Source organism: Talpa occidentalis, unplaced genomic scaffold, assembly GCF_014898055.3.
Source record: "Talpa occidentalis isolate TD23 unplaced genomic scaffold, MPIMG_talOcc4v2.1 talOcc4.12, whole genome shotgun sequence".
NCBI lineage: Eukaryota > Metazoa > Chordata > Mammalia > Eulipotyphla > Talpidae > Talpa > Talpa occidentalis.
Genome location: NW_023601212.1, coordinates 103,297,997 through 103,315,978, shown reverse-complemented (window position 1 = coordinate 103,315,978; position 17,982 = coordinate 103,297,997). Strand labels below are relative to the sequence as shown.

The window sequence follows — 17,982 nt, the reverse complement described above, 5'->3', positions numbered from 1 at the left end:
GCTGCCGGCCACGAGTCCACGCAGCGCCGCCTCCAGCTGCCCTTGCTTCAGTGCCGCTGCCCCGACCGCCAGGGCGCGCCGGGGCCGGCTCGGAGGGGCACCCAGAGGGCTGGGCGCCCGGCCCGGGCCGACCCGGACGTCAAGCGCTTGGCGGCGGAGCTGCCCCGGGCAGTCGGTCCCGCGTCCAGCGAGCAAGGCCCCTGCGGCCCGGCCCTCGCTCTGCGGGCAGCACTGCCCGCTGAGCCGCCGCCCCCCCAGGGCGACGCGCCCGCCGGCAGGTCTGAAGCCCGCAGGCGGCCAGCGGCGGCCAGCGCGGCTTCCGGGAGTGGACGCCCCGGGGGTCAGCCCGGCTCTCCCTCCACCCGGGCCGGCGCGCAGGCCGGGCACGGTGGGGCGGCGCCCCGCGCGGGGAGCCCACCTGGCGCCGGGGGCGGGGCCGCAGGGGCGCGCACCACCTGTCGCTTAGCAACCGCGGGCGGCCGGGGGCGGGGCGCGCCGGCGCCCTTCCGCCCCGCCCCCGGCCGGAAGTGACGCGGGCCGGGCGCGGCGGCGGCGCGGCGGCAGGTGAGTGAGCGCGCCCGGCTCCGCGCGTGCCCGCGGCGGCCTCGCCCCTTCCTCGCGCGCGCCCCGCGCCCGGCCCGCCCGCCCGCCCGCCCGCCCGCCCGCGGGTCTCGGCGCCTGGCGGGCGCGCGTCGGGGCGCGGGGCGCGGGCCTCCCGGGCCGGCCGGCTCCGGGCGCAGAGCCCGCCCCACGTGGGCCGCCGGAGGGGCGCGGCCGCGGGCTCGGCCCCTGCGACGGGCGGCCGTGCCCGCGAGGGGGCGCGCGCGGGCCAGGGCTTCGCGCGCCCCCGCCGGCCGGGGCCGGGCCGGCCGGGTCACCTTGGGCCCGTCCGTCCCGGAGTCCGCGCCCCGCGAGCTGGGGGGCGCCTGGGGGCGCCCCGCGCTCGTGGGGCGTCTGCGCCGTCCAGGGGGCGCCCGGCGCGGGGCTGCCGTCCGGTCGGCCCTGCCCTGCCCTGCCCGGCAGCGCTCCCTGGCCTGGCCTGGCAGCGGCGGAGGCCCCGGAGGTGGACCTGCCGCGGGGCGCAGCCGGTGAGACACACAGGCCTGGCGAGCGGGCGAGGACCCGGGGCTGGCCGGGCGCGTGTGCGCGTGCGGCGGGCGCGCGGGGCCGCGTCTGTCAGCAGCAGCTCGCCTGCGGGGCCCCTCCCCGGCATCGCCCGGGCGCCCGCGCGGTGCCTGCGCTGGGGCCCGGCGGCAGAGGCTGGTGGCCAGGCGTCCCGCCCGCCTCCGGCAGCAGCTCCGCGGGGGCTGGGGCCATGCCCGGGGCTGGTCTGGCCTCGCTGGGGCCCCTCCTCCGCCGTGTCCTCCCGCAGAGCCACCGAGGCGCGAGCTGGCCGCCCTGCGACCGCCCTGGGCTGTGTGCCGCCGGCATCCCAGGTGCAGAGGCTTCCCCAGTTGGAGTAGCCCTTCCCCCTGGGACAGCGTGTCCCTGAGGGAGCTGCCCCGTGCCCAGCAGCCCGTCTCCGGCCTCCCTCTGGTGCCTGGCCAGGGCGCGGCGCCCCCAGCAGGCAGGGTCAGCCCATCAGAACCACAGGGCAGTGGCCGGCGGGCCTGGCCAGGAGGACTAGGTGGAACCCTGCTGTGGGAGTTGCCTGCGGCCCGGCGTGGGGCCGGTAAACACACTGGCCCCTCTTGTGAGGGGCTCCCAAGCAGCTGGAGAACGTGTCCGTGCAGGCCCCAGCCTTGTCCCGGCAGAAAAAGCCACAACGCAGCCCGCAGCCTGAGCCTGTCCTCACGCCTGGGGCCTCCCTCGCCAGGGTCATTGCCACAGCTGCTGGCCGGAGACCCAGGGGCGCGGCAGGCAGGAGGCCCTCAGGGCTGCCCTGGCCAGGGCAGTGGAGAGTAGGGCGGCTGAGCGCCCAGCAGGTCAGAGCCCACCTCTCATGCTACCCCACACTACGCGGGCGCTCCGGGCCGTGGGGCAGGGGCTCCAGCCACCGTGTCCCTGCAGTGGGTGACCTAAAGGGCCGGCCAGGCACGGTGGGGGCAGCCGCCCGGGAGTTGGCATCTGGGCGCAGAGGCTGTGGCAAAGTGGCGGAGAAGAAGGAAGCGGGCGCTGAGCCTCGTCTTGCGGGTGACGGAGCAGGAGTCGTGCTGCGCCCCCACGCAGGGCGAGAAGCGGCTGCCGTTCCCGGGGTACGGAGGGGCACGGCCGGCCGAGCACCGGAGCTTGCGCACTTCTGTCTGGGCAAGCCCGCAGACTCTCTCCCCCAACCCCCACGGGGGGCGAGGTCCACCACGTGGTTCCCCTGGGGGCCGCACAGGCCGCAGGCGCGGCTACAGACCTGCTCCAAAGGACTGGCCCCCTCTGAAGCAGGAGGGAGGCCCCAGGAGACGGAGCACGGGGTGGGGAGAACAGAGGCGGTCAGGGCTCGGGCGGCCCCGGCAGCCACGCCCCCTCGCGAGGCTCCCTGGTCACATCTGAGGGTCAAAGCAAAACTCACGTTGCCCACCGGGGCGGGAACCTCCCAGCGACATCCCCAAGGGCAGGCTGGAAGGACTGGCGAGGTGTCCGTTGCCGGCGGTCACAGAGACGAGACAGAGGAGCCTGTCGTGGCCCCAAGGGACCAGGAAGGAGGAAGCCAGCAGCGGGCTGGGCCTGATGGGTCAGCGATCCCCTCACGTGCCAGCGGCCTGAGTGAGCCAGGCACGAGCAGGACCTGCCAGGGAAGCCGCGTCGCTGATGCTGAGGGCGCACAGTGAGAGTGGCTCTCAGACATGGGCAGGGCTGGGGTGGACACTGCACAGCCCGGCTGAGCCCCGCAGCCTCCTGAGCAGCCCAGATGCCGCCCGGGTCCAGCACGAGGGAGGCCTGTGTCCACACAGGCCCCGGGGCTGGCTGCAGACAGGCCCCGCTGGACGCGTCAGCCGGTGGAGGACCCCAAGGGCCCGTTTCAGGTTCATGGTCTGTGCATTTACACAACATCCTCAAAATGGCCAATTCTTAGACATGAGGTGGGGGGCGGCAGCCAGGCTGGGTGGGGCGTGGGAGCTAGGGCAGCGCTGGCTGCCAGTCCTGCCCGCGGTGCGGGAGCCGTGAGGGGCCTGGACGCGGGGGAGGCCCCCTCCATCCGTCTGCAGCTTCCTATAAACCAGTGATGTCTACACGAGCAGCTGGAAAAGGAAACCGGGCAGTTTTCAGGAGTCTAAGCCCTCGGGCCTCCATGGGGCGCAGGTTAGGCTCAGCGCCATCACACCGTCGCCATGCCGGTCAGGAGTGACCCACGGCGCCCCAGACCCTCCCGTCTTCCGCTGCCCTCAGCAGTGGGTCCTCCTGCTCTCTCCCCACTCCATCTCTAGGGAGTCCTCGCCCCTGCCTCTGGCCTGCACCCAGTTCTTAAATGCATAAGTAAATAAATCTTAAAACAAGAAAGCATCTAGGGGCCTCCCTGGTGACGCAAGGGGTTAAGCAACACACTGTGAAGCAATCCGCAGCCTCTGTAGCACGAGTTCGATCCCTGACCGGCCAGGGAGCTACCCACATGGCGCGGCAGACCTCACCTGTCTCCCCGCTGCTCCCCTCAGCAGTGTGTTTCAGTCAGTCCACCTGTTCTGCTCCCCACTCTGTCTCTGGTGAGTCCTCTCACCCCTCATGTCTGGCCTGTATGCATAAATAAATAAACCTTTAAAAAAAACAAGAAGGCCTCTGAGAGCAGCCCCACCTAGACAGGCGGTGGTGAGAGACACGCGTGGCTGCTGAGGTCGGTGTCCAGTGTCCGAGGGCCTGCCCAGGGCCCAGCCTGGCTGTCCAGAGCCCAGGTCTGGTGGTCTGAGCGCTCTGGGGCCCCAGCAGGAGGGCGCCAGCGAGACAGGGGAGACCACCAGGGCGGATCCTCACCCACACTGAGCTGCGCTTTGCAGCTGTGGGCAGCATTCGCCCGCCTGCCGGACAGCCGCGGGGGCCGGCGCCCAGGACTCTGTTACAGGCTGCAGCACCTTTTCTCTTTGAAACACCAAGATTGCTTTGTTGCCATGGTCAGCCGTGGCCAGCTCGCCCTTGGAGGGGCTGCCGACCACCCTTCGGCCAGCCGCCTGGCCTGCTCTTTCGTGGGTGGGGCTGCGGCTGTGTGAGGGGCTGGGTGGGGGCGGACGCGGCAGTCCAGGCGCTGGCCCGGGAGGGGTGAGCGGGGGCACGGTGGGGACACCGCCGGGAAGCGCCTGGCAGGCTCGAGACACAGGCCGCAGTGAAGCGGAGGGAGCGGCTGGCTGGCTGCGCCCCGCCGGGGCCAGGGCTGACCCGGCCCGGCCCGTGTGCTCAGTGGTGCCGGTCAGGGAGGAGGGCGCAGGCCCCCAGGGCCTCTGGTTCTGGGCACCGGCTGGACTCGAGGCAGGAAGGACAAGCTGACGCTGCGGCCCCAAGCCGTGTCCTCGCCCCGGTGTCCTCACCCCGCCCAGGGCCCAGGTGGGCGCTGTGGAGGGGGCGGGGAGCCGGCAGCCCGACCTGGCGTCAGCCCCGGCCGCCACACCCGCCAGGTCAATGATTAACTCCTCCATGGGGCCGGGCCAGGCGGGCGAAGGTACTTCCTGGGGGGGGCCCCCAATGGGCCCGGCCACCCCAGGGCGCTGCAGGCCCCCCGCTGTGACCACCGCTGCTGTCCCTGTCTTGCACTGCAGTGACCCAAGTGGACGCTGGGATGTGCGCGTGATGATGGACGGCAAGGACCTGGAGGCCGAGATCCACCCCCTGAGGAAGGAGGACGGGAAGCTGAAGGACAGCCCGGGGCGGGCGCCGGCCCCCGGGGACGAGGCCGCGGGGCACCCGGCCCCCCAGACCCGCCTGTCCCGCTGCCGGGCCGTGGCCTTCTTCCTGTCCCTGTCGCTCTGCCTGCTGGTGGTGTTCGTGGTCTCCTTCGTCATCCCCTGCCCAGAGCGGCCGGTGTCCCAGGGCTCCTGGCGGGTGGAGCTCAGCTCCGCAGGTGAGCCCTGCGCCCCCCCCCCGTGGCCCCTGCGCCCCCTCAGTGGCTCCCATGCTCCCTTGTGCCCCCTGTGCCCCGTGTCCTCCTGTGTCCTCTCCCGTGTCCTCCAGTGTCTGGCCCCGCAGGTCTCGACGTATCCCCCACTTCTCCAGGGAGCTGCTTGTCCCAGGCGTGGGGGGGTCCCCGCTGAGATTTGGGGAGCACCCCCGCGGAGAGCATCGTGGGCCCAGGCCACATTGCGTCACACAGAGCGGGGTCCCGGTGCTCCCCGGTTCTCCTCCGCGCTGGGGTTCCTTTTGTCTCTTCTTGCATCTCAGGAGGACCCGGGAGAGAGCGGCGGCAGGGCACGTGCCTTGCTGGACTCCGGGTTCCCCATATCGGGCCGCGGGGCGCCCCAGGTCCCGCCCCAGGTCCCACCCCGATGCTGGTCCCTCCCCGCTGCACCCCAAGGCCACGCGCCCAGGCCCCATCAGCAGCCGCGTCCATCTCCTGCTCTGGGCACCTGGACGGGCCGCGCCGTCCCTGTCACGCCGCGTGGGGCCCGGCGGGCCTCGGCCGGGCAGGCGTCCTTGCCGCGCTCCGGGACTCCCGCGCTGGACGCCCAGCCCGGCGCAGCAGCGGCTCGTCCTCGCCTCGCAGCGAGTCTGGCGCTTCTCTGGCCGCAGTGTCCTCGCCCTGGGCCGGACAGACGCTCGGGGCACGCAGCCGTGAATGGGGTGCAGAACACGGGGTGCAGCCATTTTGTTTTGTTTTGTTGAGCTATTGTTTTCATTTTGTTCAAATAAATACCCAGAAGCAGACCTGCTAGGCCACAGGGCTCGCATCCCCTGTTGCCCGGGGCTCCTGCCACCCCCAGCTGCGGTGTCTGGCAGGCGTGAGGGCTCGCAGGGTTGAGCCGCGCGTCCCCTGACCACGTGAGAGCTGGCCTGGGGCCTGGGGCCCCGTCCCGCGGGGCCGGTCTTGGGTGCCCAGGCCACCGCTCCTCCCTGCCTTCTGGTGCCGCATCCCAGAAACAGCAGCAAACCACGGCCGCAAACCTGCCCTGGCCCTGGCCTCCCGCCCGCGGGTCCAGCTGCGCCGCCGTCCAGGCCGTTGCGCGCCACAGCCGGGCCTCTCTTGCAGTCGCCTACGACTTTCTGGCCACAGAAGACGTGGACGGGGACAAGATCCAGGACGTTCTCTTCCTCTACAAGAAGAACAGCGGCGGCAGCAATGGCAGCCGCTCCTGCGCTGACGAAGGTGCGTCGGCCTTTCCTAAGGGGCAGCGTACCCCGCAGGAGGGCCGCCCCCCCCAGGGGAGCAGGAAGTTGGGCTTCCGGGGACCCTGCCCCTGCCCCCGCCAAGCCCCCACTTCCCCTGCCCCCCAGCGGGTCTCCCTCCCCTGCAGGCTTTTCCTCTCCCTGCACCTTCATGGCCGCCGTGTCGGGGGCCAGCGGCAGCGTGCTCTGGGAGAGGCCGGCCGCCCAGGATGCAGCGCTGGCCCAGTGCGTGGTGGCCCAGCCAAAGGGGCGCACGCCGGCCTCCGCCTGCGTCCTTGTGGGCCAACCCGGCACCCTCCTGGCGGTGGACGCCCTCACAGGTCGGTGGGCAGGGTGGGGGCAGGGGACGCGGTGAGGAGGGTTGGTGGGGGGCTAGGGACTGGGGGGACCCTGTGGGGTGGACCCCCGAGCTGGCTGGGACGCTCTGGGGGAGACCCATTGGACCAGGACGGGGGTCTGAGCTGTCCGCCGTGTAGCAGACACTAGAAAACCAGGACAAGCAGGATGGCAGGAGGCCACTCCCGACCCCCAGGCCGCACCAGGGTCTGCACCCCCGTGCCCCCCACCCCGCGGGGCCTGCGCCAGCTGCCGGGGTGGGGGGGGTGCGGCATCCAGCGATGCTGCGCTCCTCTAGGGGAGACCCTGTGGCGCAGGGCCGGCGGCCCAGGAGGGAACGCATCTGTGCTGAGCACTCTGCTCGCCGTGCCCGACCTGGATGCCGACGGGGCCCCGGACCTGCTGGTGCTCACCCAGGAGGGGCAGGAGGTATGGCTACCAGGCCCTCGCCGCCACCAGACACCCCTGCACCAAGGGGCGCCTCGCGGCCGGACTCGCAGCCACATGGCAGAGAGAGGGGTGGTGCAGGCCGGTCAGCCTGATGCCCCCGGGCAGCACTGAGCGGCCTCCTGCCTTCCAGGTGCAAGGCAGCCTCTATTCCGGCGGCTCCGGGCTCCAGCTCGGCCACTGCGGCAGCCTTGGCCCTGCCGGGGCCAGCAGCCCTCTCCTCTACAAGACCAGGGCAGGTGCCCACTACGTCCTGCTGCCCTGCGGTGAGGCCCCAGTTCCCCTGGATGCCCCTGCAGGCCGGCTCCCGGGAAGGCTGGGCCCGCCTGACGGCATCGTGTCTGGGCAGCGAGCTCGCTGTGCGGCTACCCCGTGAAGGGCCTCTACGAGACCGCGGCCGGACGGGAAAGCCCCCTGCAGAAGGACCCCGCCTGGGAGCACAAGCTGGACCCCACCACCCATAGGCTGCCTTGGCGCAGGTGGGGCCGGCGGGCACCCCACAGCCTGCATGTGCACCGGGAGGCGGGGCAGGCAGGGCTGCGGGGGCCGGTCTTGCCGCTGCGCCGGGCCCAGCCGCGACCCTCCACCCCTCCTCCAGCCCTGGGGCCATTCGCTACCTGATGCTGGTCCCAGGGAGGGCCGGGCAGGACCTGCTCCTTGTGAGCGCCGAGGCCTGCGTGCTGCTGGACGGGCAGGAGCTGTCACCCAGGTGGACCCTTGACGCAGCCCAGGTCTTCAGGTGAGGGACCTGTGGCCTGGGACGGGGGCACAGGTGGGGTCTGGCTGGTCACTGGTGGACTGCCCAGGGCCGGCCAGGTCCCAACCTGGGGAGCCAAGGAGCCGCCACCGTGGCATCCGGCCGGGCCTGTCCTGGCAGACCCTCGGGAGCGCACCCTCCCTTTCCTTCCAGAAAGCCCACCCTTGGCCACTACAAACCGGACACCCTGGCTCTGGCTGTTGAAAACGGAACCGGCAGTGACAGACAGGTGGGCCGAGCACCCAAGGCCCTCGCTGGCTCTGGGACGGGAGGGCCTCGGAGGTCGGTGCAGGCCTGAGGTCGTCCTGGCCAGCCTCAGCCCCCACGCTGCCCCTCCTCCCCAGATCCTGCTCCTGGACGCCGGCACTGGGTCCATCCTGTGGCGCCAGGCCCTCCTCAGCCTCCCGGGGGACCCCCCACCCGCCAGCCTGCCCACTGCAGACCGCCGCTCCGCCTTCTTCTTCTGGGGCCGCCACGAGCCAGCCGGTGCCAGCCAGGTGGTAAGCGGGGCAGGGTGGGCCTCCCGGAGGGGTGAGGTGTGGGGGAAGAGACTGGAGGGGTGCACAGCTGGGTCCTAGCCAGGGGCGCGAGGTCTCTGACCCAGATGTGGTCAGCCTCAGCCCCATGCTGCCCCCCCCAGGACCCTGGGGGCCCCCAGCACAGCCTGTACCTGTTCCACCCCACGCTGCCCAGCGTCCTGCTGGAGCTGGCCAATGTCTCCGCCCACATCACCGCCTTCCACGGTGAGTGGGGCTGCGAGGCCCGGCGCCCCCAGGGGTGGTCTGTTCCACCTGCCGGAGCCCTGATGACCGTGTCCCCCCAGTGGCCCTGTTGGAGCCCAGCCGCCACGCTGCCTGTGTCATCCTGACGGGCCCAGCCGGCCTGGACACGCCTGGCCTGGTCTCCGTGACCAAGCACAAGGTGCGGGACCTCATCGCGGGCGGCAGGGTGACCCGCCTGGTGGAGGGCGGGCATGACAGCGACCAGGCCGTCAGAGACCGCTTCTCCCGCCTGCGCTACCGGGGCGAGGCCTGAGCTGGCGGGCAGCACTAGGCCAGCACCAGCCGCCAGCGACCATCAGGGCCTCCACGCCAGCATGGGACGGGCCGCCTCCCGCCCTGCCCCGCCTCCCGCCCCCCCAGGCTCTCCTGGCCCCATGTCCAGCCCGCCCAAGGCCCCTCCCTCTTCTGTCCAAGCCGACCCCACACGTCCGGTGCCCTAGAGCTCTGAGGGGGCCCCGGGGCGTCGTGGGCAGTGGGACTGGGCCCTGCCGGGGCTGCAGGCAGGACTTGTGCGCCGGGCCCCTCTGGGAGCCCCACTTGGGGGGGCTGCGTGGAGCGACCCTCCCGGCCTGCGCCAGCCCGGCCTCTGCTCCCTGGTGCTCGGTGCCGCCACACGCAGAACTCACCCCCGTGCCTTGCTGGTCCGCGCCCTCAGGACAGAGCAGCCTGCAGGCCCCGCGAGAGCCACAGTAAAGGTGTCTGCACTGAGAAAGCGCGAGAGCCGTCTCCTGTCCTCTGTCTGTCCGTCTGCGGGCGGCCTGGACTTGCTGCCAGGCAGGGAGCGGATGGGCGAGCAGCGTCCGGCTCTCAGGGCCCCAGCCCAGCCTGCCCGGGGGCCGGGCTACCCACACAGCCGCCAGGAGCCCGGCCCTTGCGTGTGGGCAGCCAGGCCGCAGGGACCCCCCCTCTGCAGCCAGGCCGGCCCTGGGCCCGTAAAGGGGCAAGCCTGGCCCGTCGCCCTTAGCCGCTCGTCCTCTGCAAAGGCCAGGGTGGGGCCACGGGCACCCACACTCAGGCAGGCCCAGGAAGCAGGTGCCCAGCCCCGAGAGAAGCCACCAGCCTCATGACCTGGGCACCTTGAGGCGGCCACAGCAGGCAGCAGGGGCTCTGGTCTGCGGGGCGCCACCCTGGCCGGAGATGAGGGCGCCACCCTGGCAGGCCCCAGGCCGCTGGGATGGTCACCCTGGGGACGCCGGCCAGGGGTGTCCTGGGATGGGCTGCCCAGCACCAGAGCCTCCTCCCCAGGACTCCCTGGACTTGGCCGCCTCACGTTCCCCGGGTCCCCCACAGTCCAAACCCCGAGGCCTGGGCCCCTGCTCTGCTGCAGAACCCCCCCCAGATGCCCCCTCATGTGGTGCCCACAGGAGGGCGCCAGGACGGCCTCAGTGGGTGAAAGGGACGGGGCATCCTCTCAGGCCTGCACCCCCTGGAGCCACTGAGCCCTCCCTGGGGCTGCGCCCACCCTGCCGAAGCCCGCGAGACGGCGGACTGCAGGCGGCCGAGCGCTCGGGGGCGCCGGTCACTTGTCCACCCGTTGTCGCCCGTGGTCGGGCTCGGGGTCCTGGCTGCCTGCTGGATGGTTCCAGAGGCTGCCATGTCTGACTGGCCGGGATGGCCGCGTCCCCTCTGCTCCAGGGCCCTGAGGCCCCCCCGCTGGCGGGAAGAAGTGCGGGGCTGGGTCCGGGATGTGGCTTCTGCGTGGACGGGAACACCCGCGGGGAGGCGGGCCTGAGCGCAGGCACAGGGCGCCCCTGGAGGAGTCCCGCCCCCCCCCGCCCCGACCCCACAGCCGCCCCTTGGTCCCGACCCGCCGCCCACTTTCACCCCAGGCGCTCAGGGAAGGGGCACCCCCACACCTTCCCAGACCAGGCCTGGTGCCCGTGGGGGACCGAGGCCCCCGCAAAGACAACTGTCCTGCACCCCCACAGCGAGGCGGACGTGGCGCCAAACAGAGCGTCGCAAACCTGGAGGAGCGCCTGGGCCGCGCGGCCTCGCTGCCTCTCCACGGGGCTTGGAGCCGCGGTGTGCGGTCCAGAGCAGAAGCAGCCCCCAAACTGGGCCCGGCCAGCACTCCGGGCGCTGGGACGACGGCCCCCTGACGGCGAAGCGGCCGGTCTTGGTGCTGCCCGCCGAGCGCGCCCGCCCAGAGCGAGCCGGACACCGCCTGAGAACGCGCTCCCTGACTGTCCAGTCCACCGACAGGCAGGGGTGATGGCCGCCCGCATACCGGCCGGGTGCAGGTCAAGGTTCAGAGCAGCCCCTGGGAAAAGGCGGGCCGTGGGCAGGAGCCCTGGCGAGCCTCTCGGAGCAGGGCCCGAGCCCGTCCACCCACACACAGGCGCCTGCGACGGCGCCAAGGCTCCCGCCGCCAACTTCATAGTGCTGAGACTTAACCCCTGCGCCCCAGGAAGGCCCCTAAGAATCTCTTCCAGAGACACCTGATGAGCCAACTGGGCCAGGAGCCCCCCCACACCCCCGCCCCAGGGTTTCCAAGCGGCTCCTGGTTCACCAGCTCCCCAGGTCCATTCGTGTCTCCAGAGCCCCACATGGGGGACCCTCAAGCTGCATGCCAGGCCCACAGTTCTAGGCAGAGGCCAGCACCCCGAGACTGTCGCCTGTGTCTGCACCCCTCATGCCGCACTCAGCCGGCCTCACCGGCTGCTCCCAAGGGTCTCCTGGCTCCTCCACTGTGCTTCACCCACTCTTCCCAGCCGCGCGGCAGCAGCCTCAGGCCTCCGGAGCTTGCAGCCCGGAAGGGCGCAGACCCCAAACCCCACCTACTGGGACCCCAAAGTTCACAGGGCATCCTGGGCACATCCCCTCTCTGCACATGCCCCCCCTCCTGCAGCGCTTGGGGGCGAGAGAAACTGGGGCTGCAGCCACCGCACACCCTTGGGCAGGCCTGGCCTCTGAGGCGGGGTCTTAGCTGGCACCAGAACCCCGTGGCAGAGCTCCCAGGGCACAGGACTCAGGGCGCCCCTGCCCTACCAGCTCCACAGGACCTCCCTGCCAGGGTGCCTGCAGGCCCGCGGGCACACTCTTGGGGCAGTTGCTTGGGGCCACGTACGGGGCTGGGCCCTCTGGCCAGCCTTGGGGGCTGGGGCCACCTCCCGGAACTCAGCCGGCTTTGGGGTGTGTTTTTGGGTCAGCTCGATGCTGCAGGGCAGAGGTGAAGCCAGGAGTGCCCGGCTCGGCTGGGGTGCCCCAGGCTGGCCGCCCCTCCCCACTGACCATGGTGTGGCTCAGTGGCCAGCCACAGGGAGCTCTAGGGGAGTGAGGCATCTGAGACGTGTCAGAACAGGGAGTTGGCGGCCCAGAATGGGTTCCTAAAAGGGCCTGGCCCCAGCTGCAGGCCTGACCCCGCCAAGGTGGGGCTCTGAGGGGCAGCTCCACTCGAGGCAGGGGCCTCCAGCACCCGCAGCTGCTGGCCTGCGGGCGCCTCCAGGCAAGGCCAGGTCTGGCCTGGTGTCCTCAGCAGTGGGGGCCGGGCCGTGTCCCCGTCCCCCCCAGACCCGGCCCCTGAAGGCCCTGCCCGAGTCCAGCCCCCCCTTCCCCGCCCTGCGCCCCCATCCCCGGGCTTGGGTGGACAGCCAGGCCAGACGGCCTGGGGGGGGCCCTGGGGCCCCAGCACTGCGCTCCCGTTTGGGGCCGGGGTCTCTCCCTGTGCAAGGACGGGGGCGTGGGGCTCCCCCGGGGCCCAGCAGCACCAGAGCCGCACCCAAGCCCCAGCCCGGCGCAGAGACGCCTGCGGCCGCCCGGAGGGGCCCGCGCCTGGGCGGCGGCGCTGCGGACGCTCAGCCGGGCGGGCGCGGGGCCCCCCTGGCCAGAGGCGCGGGCGGCGCGGGGCGGCGCGGGGCGGCGCGGGGCGGCGCGGGGCGGCGCGGGGCGGCGCGGGGCGGCGCGGGGCGGGCGCGCCCAGGTGCGCGCGGCGCCTGCGGGGCGCGAGGCCGGCCGGGGCGCCCCTGCTCCCCCGGCGGCCCGGCCGCGCCCGCGCGGGGCGTCCCCGACCCCCGGCCTCCCGCGCGCGCCGCGGGGGCGGGCCCCAGGGCCGGGGCGGCGGCGTCTCCGCGGGGCGGCGCGGGGTCCGCGGAGCGGCGGGGGGCGCGCGGCGCGGGCGCGGCGCGGGCGCGGGGGGCGCTCCCGGCCGGGATGAGCTCACCGCAGTCGCGCCGGGGCTGAGCGCCGAGCGGGCGGCGGGGCCGGCGCCACCATGCTGGGCCTGGACGCGTGCGAGCTGGGCGCGCAGCTGCTGGAGCTGCTCCGGCTGGCGCTGTGCGCGCGGGGTGAGCCGGGCGGCGGGCGGGGCGGGGCCGGGGGCGCCGGGCGGGGGCCGCCCCCCGCGGAACTCCGGAGGCGCCCCGGGGACCGCGTGCTCGCCTGCGGGGCACCCGTGGGGAAGGGAGCCAAGGGGGGCGGCTGGGCTTGGGAAGCCGGGGGGCCGCCCTCGCTCCCCCGGGAGCCTGCTCCGAGGTCCCCTCTTCCTGGGGGGCTGGGACAGCCCAGAAGACCCTGAGAGACGCTGCAGGGCCGGGTTCTCGGAAGCCCTGCCCCAGGCCCGAGGGGGGCAAGGGGGTGAGACCCCTGCCCCAGGCTCCCTAAGGGCCGGAGGCCCCGGGATGTGCCCCAGCAAAGCCAGGGGTTGGCGAGCCTGGCTCAGGGGCCTGCTGGTGCAGGGGGCGCCAGGCCGGGAGGGGCCGGCACAGGAAGGCAGGCCCCGCTGCCCCCGGGGCATCTTGGGGACACGGGACAGAAGCCCTGGGGCCGCTGCTCCAGGGGGGGCCTCAGAGGTGACCACTGGGCAGTGGTGGCCGCCGACTTTGGGGATGTCCCCATCCGGGCCTGCTCCCCACCTTTGGCCTCAGAGTCAGGGAGTCCCCGTGGGTGGGGCTGGGAGAAGGCAGCAGCCCCGCCGGCCCTCCCTAGCCGAGCCAGCACCCTGCCCCCAGCCCCCACCCCGCCCTCCCCGACCCCCCCACCCCCGGCCACCTCCCAAGTCCCCTTGGCGGCAGGAGCCGGCGCGGGGCGCATGCCGGCCGCTGCTGACACCCGCCTGTCCAGTCCTCCTGACCAGCAAGGACGGGGGGCAGCTGCCGCCGGAGGAGGCGCTGGACGAGGCGGTGCCGGAGTACCGGGCCCCAGGCAGGAAGAGCCTCCTGGAGATCCAGCAGCTGGACTCCCACGACGAGAGCCTGGCCAAGTACAAGCGGGCCCTGCTGGGGTCCCCGCCGCCCCCCGCGGGTAGGCCGGGTCCGGGGCGGCCCTGGAGCGGGCAGGCCCGGGCGGGGCGGGGGCGGGGCGCCCTGTCCACTTGTGGTCTCTCCTCAGACCCCAGCCTGCCCAACGTGCAGGTGACCCGGCTGACGCTGATGTCGGAGCAGGCTCCGGGGCCCATCACCATGGACCTCACAGGTGACTTCCGGGGCCCAGGTCCCCCCCCAAGCCAGAAAGTGGCCTTTGGGGCAGAGCCTGCGGCGCATCACACTGGGCCCTCAGGGACCCCCGTGGCTGGTCCCCGCTGCAGCCCCACTCAGCGCCCCTCTCTAACAGGGGGGCCGGCGGCACTGAAGGGCCGTGTGTTCGTGCTGAAGGAGGGGGCCGACTACAGAGTGAAGATCACCTTCAAGGTGAGCGGGTCCGGGGCCCCGCCCCGCCCCGCCCCGCCCTGCCCCGGGCCCCTAACCCCCCCGTTTCTCAGGTCAACAAGGAGATTGTCAGCGGCCTCCAGTCCCGGCATCACACCTACCGCCAGGGCCTGCGCGGTGAGGACCGCTGGGGGCGCGGCTCTGGCAGGGGCCATGAGAGGCGCAGGGGTGCCAGCCGGTGCTGCGTGGATGGGGGTGCACGGGCGCAGGCGGGGGCACAGGCGCAGGAGGCGCAAGGATGCCGGTGGGGGCGCGGGCAGGGGCCCTAATGCCTCGCCCCCCCCCCAGTGGACAGGGCCGTCTACATGCTGGGCAGTTACGGCCCGCGCGCCCAGGAGTACGAAGTGGTGACCCCGGAGGAGGAGGCTCCGCGGGGCGCGCTGGTGCGGGGCGCCTACGTGGTCCGGTCCTGCCTGACAGACGACGACAGGAATGACCACCTGTCCTGGGAGTGGGGCCTGCACATCGGCCGGGACTGGGGGAGCTGAGCGCGTGTCCCCCTGCACGAACCCCACTGCCCAGCCCCCAGTGATTGCAGCCCCAAGCCCTGTCCCCCTGGGGCGCCCCTCCCTGGGCCTGTGCCCCAAACAGCCCTATTAAATGTCGCCCTGTCTCGGTGGCCTCGGTGTCCTTCTGTCTGCCCGCGGGGGGGCCTTATCTCTCCTGCCGCTGGGCAGGGCCACGTGGCAGCCGCTGCTTGGCCCCCGGCCCCCTTATCTGCCCCCGCCCCGGCCACACGGCATTGCCATGGACGGCCAGCTCCTCCTGGTGCTGCTGCTGCTGCTCGGGGCCTCCGGGCTGCGGGGACAGGAGACGGGGACTGGGGGTCCTGAGGAGGCGCCCCCCGAGGAGGAGCCCCCTGAGGAGGACGGGGTCTTGGTACTGAGCCAGCACACGCTGGGCCGGGCTCTGCGGGAGCACCCTGCGCTGCTGGTGGAGTTCTGTGAGTGCAGGCAAAGCGGGCGCCGGCCGAGGGCCCCCCCAGCGGCTGTGGAGGGAGTGGCCAGGGCTGAGCTGGCCTGGTGTCCAGCCTAGGGAGTGGGGGGGGGGCGGGGAGCAGTTGTCCCCCAGGCGGCCGGGTCTGCCCTTCATGGCTTTGTGACCACCCGCCTGACAACCATACCCGGCTGGCAGGCACCCCGGCCCCGTGTGACCTGAGCCTGTGGACCCAGGGGGCTCTCAGAGTCGCAGCCGGGGCTGGCACTGTGTGCGCGGCGAGGCCGGGCAGGGAGGGGTCTGGCCCAGGGCAGAGCGGACATGCTCATGGCCCCGTCCCCCAGATGCCCCGTGGTGCGGGCACTGCAAGGCATTGGCCCCCGAGTACAGCAAGGCAGCGGCCCTGCTGGCAGCAGAGTCGGCTAAAGCCAGGTTGGCCAAGGTGGACGGGCCGTCAGAGCCAGAACTGACCAAGGAGTTCGCGGTGACGGAGTACCCGACGCTCAAGTTCTTCCGCTCGGGGAACCGCACGCACCCGGAGGAGTACACAGGTGCGGGGAGGCGGGGCGGGGAGGGGCGGGCGCTGGCTGGTGGGCCCAGCTGAGGGCACTCTCTGTAGGCCCCCGCGAGGCCCAGGGCATCGCCGAGTGGCTGCGGCGGCGCGTGGGGCCCAGCGCCACCCGGCTGGAGGACGAGCAGGGTGCCCAGGCGCTGATCGAGGCCCGGGATGTGGTGGTCATCGGCTTTTTCCAGGTGAGCTGGGCATGGCCCGGGCCGGCGTGGGAGCAGGGCCTGAGGTGCCAGCTGGCCTCACCTGGCTGGGCGCCTTAGGACCTGCAGGACAAGGACGTTGCCACCTTCCTGGCCCTGGCCCAGGATGCTCTGGACATGACCTTTGGCCTCACTGACCGGCCACAGCTGTTTGAGAAGTTTGGCCTCACCCAGGACAGCATAGTCCTCTTCAAGAAGGTGAGGCCAGGCTGGGGCAGACCGAGGGGGGCCGGGTCAGGGCTGTGGCTCCCGCTGACCCGCCTGATGCCATCCAGTTTGATGAGGGCCGGGCAGACTTCCCAGTGGACGAGGAGCTGGGCCTGGACCTGGGGGACCTGTCTCACTTCCTCCTCACGCACAGCCTGCGCCTGGTCACGGAGTTCAACAGCGAGGCGAGCGGGGTCTCGCCCGGCGGGCGGGGTGGGGCGGAGCGGGCGGGTCAGTGGGGATGTGGGCGGGGCAAGGTGGGCAGGGTGCCCTGGGGAGCTGACCCCAGAGTGTCCCTTGCAGACCTCACCTAAGATCTTCGCAGCCAGGATCCTCAACCACCTGCTGCTGTTTGTCAACCAGACACTGGCCCCACACCAGGAGCTGCTGGCGGGTTTCGGGGAGGCGGCTCCCCCATTCCGGGGGCAGGTACTGGCTGGGCAGTGGTCGGGCAGTGGGAAGGCGGGTGCCGGGTGCTGACCGCCCGCTGGCAGGTGCTGTTCGTGGTGGTGGACGTCGCGGCCGACAACGACCACGTGCTGCAGTACTTCGGCCTCAAGGCCGAGGAGGCCCCCACTCTGCGCTTCATCAACATGGAGACCACCAAGAAGTACGCGCCTGCGGAGGACGCGGCGCTCACCGCAGCCTCGGTGGCCGCCTTCTGCCACGCCGTCCTGGGCGGCGAGATCCAGGTGGCCAGGGCTGCCCGGGCGGGCGGGCGGGCGGGCGGGCGGGCGGACAGACCCCTGAAGCGGCTCGTCCCCAGCCCTATCTGCTGAGCCAGGACGTGCCCCCCGACTGGGACCAGAGGCCCGTCAAGACCCTCGTGGGCAAGAACTTTGAGCAGGTGGCCTTCGATGAAACCAAGAACGTGTTCGTCAAGTTCTGTGAGTGCCCGCGGGGGGCGGCGGGCGGCTCCGCGGGCCCGGCCGACGCCCTCTGTCCTAGATGCCCCGTGGTGCGCCCACTGCAAGGAGATGGCCCCGGCCTGGGCGGCGCTGGCCGAGAAGTACAAGGACCGCGAGGACATCGTCATCGCGGAGCTGGACGCCACGGCCAATGAGCTGGACGGCTTCCCTGTGCGCGGCTTCCCGACCCTCAAGTACTTCCCGGCGGGGCCGGGCCGGAGGGTGAGACGGCGGGCCGGGGCCGGGCTGGGTGGGCCCGGGGGCGGGGCCCGGGCTGGGTGGGCCCGGGGGCGGGGCCTGGAGGGCGGGTGGGCCCGGGGGCGGGGCCGGGAGGGCGGGTGGGCGGGGGGGCCTGGGGCGGGGCCTGGAGGCTGGGTGGGCCCGGGGCGGGGCCTGGAGGGCGGGTGGGCCCGGGGGCGGGGCCTGGAGGCGGGTGGGCGGGGCCTAGAGGGCGGGTGGGCGGGGCCGGGAGGGCTGGTGGGCCCGGGGGCGGGGCCTGGGGGCGGGTGGGCGGGGCGCAGCCCTCCTGTCCGTCCTCAGGTGATTGAATACAAAAGCACCAGGGACCTGGAAACCTTCTCCAAGTTCCTGGACAGCGGGGGCGTGCTGCCCGCGGAGGAGCCCGCGGAAGAGCCCGCGGAGGAGCCTGCAGCCCCGGCTCCGGTGGGTGCCTCCAGCCCGCCCTCAGGGGCAGCGATGGGGCAGCCCGGGCGGGGCGGACCCAAGGGGACAGGCCAGCACTGCAGTGGGCGTCTGTGCCCCTTTCAGGAGCCGCCAGCCAACTCCACCGCGGTCCCCAAGGAGGAGCTGTAGGGGCATCGGTGCCTGGGAGCCGTCTCCGGCCAGGGAGCTCGGGCGGGGAATAAAGCACTAGCCCCGACTGTCGTGTGGTCCTTGACCCCTGGCTGGGCCAGTCTTGCCTCCGGGGGCCCACTCTGTGCTGGACGGGTCCCAGCCTCAGG

At 73.0% G+C, this 17,982-nt stretch overlaps 3 protein-coding genes across 5 annotated transcripts; all 3 read left to right on the top strand.

Annotated features, from left to right (window-relative positions):
* Nucleotides 1-528: 528 nt before the first annotated feature.
* On the top strand, nt 529-9,276 carry FAM234A (family with sequence similarity 234 member A). Of its 3 annotated transcripts, none has more exons than XM_037507849.2 (12): nt 529-564; nt 4,674-4,975; nt 6,098-6,214; nt 6,363-6,554; nt 6,869-6,999; nt 7,151-7,283; nt 7,367-7,496; nt 7,616-7,756; nt 7,928-8,003; nt 8,119-8,274; nt 8,415-8,517; nt 8,598-9,276. In XM_037507849.2, the coding sequence occupies exons 2-12, from the start codon at nt 4,705-4,707 to the stop codon at nt 8,807-8,809; spliced, it is 1,662 nt and encodes a 553-aa protein (XP_037363746.1). In that variant the 5' UTR covers nt 529-564; nt 4,674-4,704; the 3' UTR covers nt 8,810-9,276. The 3 variants fall into 3 exon arrangements, with proteins under 3 accessions (XP_037363746.1, XP_037363747.1, XP_054549876.1); XM_037507850.2 differs by lacking the exon at nt 529-564 and adding an exon at nt 1,062-1,088; XM_054693901.1 differs by lacking the exon at nt 529-564 and adding an exon at nt 1,444-2,195.
* A 3,490-nt stretch (nt 9,277-12,766) lies between these two features.
* Nucleotides 12,767-14,832, top strand: ARHGDIG (Rho GDP dissociation inhibitor gamma). The gene is made up of 6 exons (XM_037504618.2): nt 12,767-12,839; nt 13,615-13,794; nt 13,882-13,965; nt 14,104-14,180; nt 14,252-14,315; nt 14,487-14,832. Exons 1-6 carry the CDS (start codon nt 12,767-12,769, stop codon nt 14,684-14,686), a joined length of 678 nt encoding a protein of 225 aa, XP_037360515.1. The 3' UTR covers nt 14,687-14,832.
* A 48-nt stretch (nt 14,833-14,880) lies between these two features.
* Nucleotides 14,881-17,833, top strand: PDIA2 (protein disulfide isomerase family A member 2). The gene is made up of 11 exons (XM_037508124.2): nt 14,881-15,141; nt 15,479-15,685; nt 15,754-15,887; nt 15,966-16,103; nt 16,181-16,297; nt 16,416-16,541; nt 16,607-16,804; nt 16,879-16,999; nt 17,061-17,242; nt 17,561-17,683; nt 17,789-17,833. The coding sequence occupies exons 1-11, from the start codon at nt 14,946-14,948 to the stop codon at nt 17,831-17,833; spliced, it is 1,587 nt and encodes a 528-aa protein (XP_037364021.1). The 5' UTR covers nt 14,881-14,945.
* Nucleotides 17,834-17,982: the final 149 nt, after the last annotated feature.

What these genes read in the sequence shown, in the direction of transcription:
- FAM234A (XM_037507849.2), top strand. Translation starts at nt 4,705, where the DNA reads ATGATGGACGGCAAGGACCTGGAGGCCGAGATCCACCCCCTGAGGAAG. An exon ending in CCGCTCCTGCGCTGACGAAG is followed by an intron (nt 6,215 to 6,362) that starts GTGCGTCGGCCT and finishes CCTCCCCTGCAG; the next exon opens with GCTTTTCCTCTCCCTGCACC. An exon ending in TCACCCAGGAGGGGCAGGAG is followed by an intron (nt 7,000 to 7,150) that starts GTATGGCTACCA and finishes CCTGCCTTCCAG; the next exon opens with GTGCAAGGCAGCCTCTATTC.
- ARHGDIG (XM_037504618.2), top strand. Translation starts at nt 12,767, where the DNA reads ATGCTGGGCCTGGACGCGTGCGAGCTGGGCGCGCAGCTGCTGGAGCTG. An exon ending in CATCACCATGGACCTCACAG is followed by an intron (nt 13,966 to 14,103) that starts GTGACTTCCGGG and finishes CCTCTCTAACAG; the next exon opens with GGGGGCCGGCGGCACTGAAG. An exon ending in GAGTGAAGATCACCTTCAAG is followed by an intron (nt 14,181 to 14,251) that starts GTGAGCGGGTCC and finishes CCCGTTTCTCAG; the next exon opens with GTCAACAAGGAGATTGTCAG.
- PDIA2 (XM_037508124.2), top strand. Translation starts at nt 14,946, where the DNA reads ATGGACGGCCAGCTCCTCCTGGTGCTGCTGCTGCTGCTCGGGGCCTCC. An exon ending in GAACGTGTTCGTCAAGTTCT is followed by an intron (nt 17,000 to 17,060) that starts GTGAGTGCCCGC and finishes CCTCTGTCCTAG; the next exon opens with ATGCCCCGTGGTGCGCCCAC. An exon ending in AGCCTGCAGCCCCGGCTCCG is followed by an intron (nt 17,684 to 17,788) that starts GTGGGTGCCTCC and finishes TGCCCCTTTCAG; the next exon opens with GAGCCGCCAGCCAACTCCAC.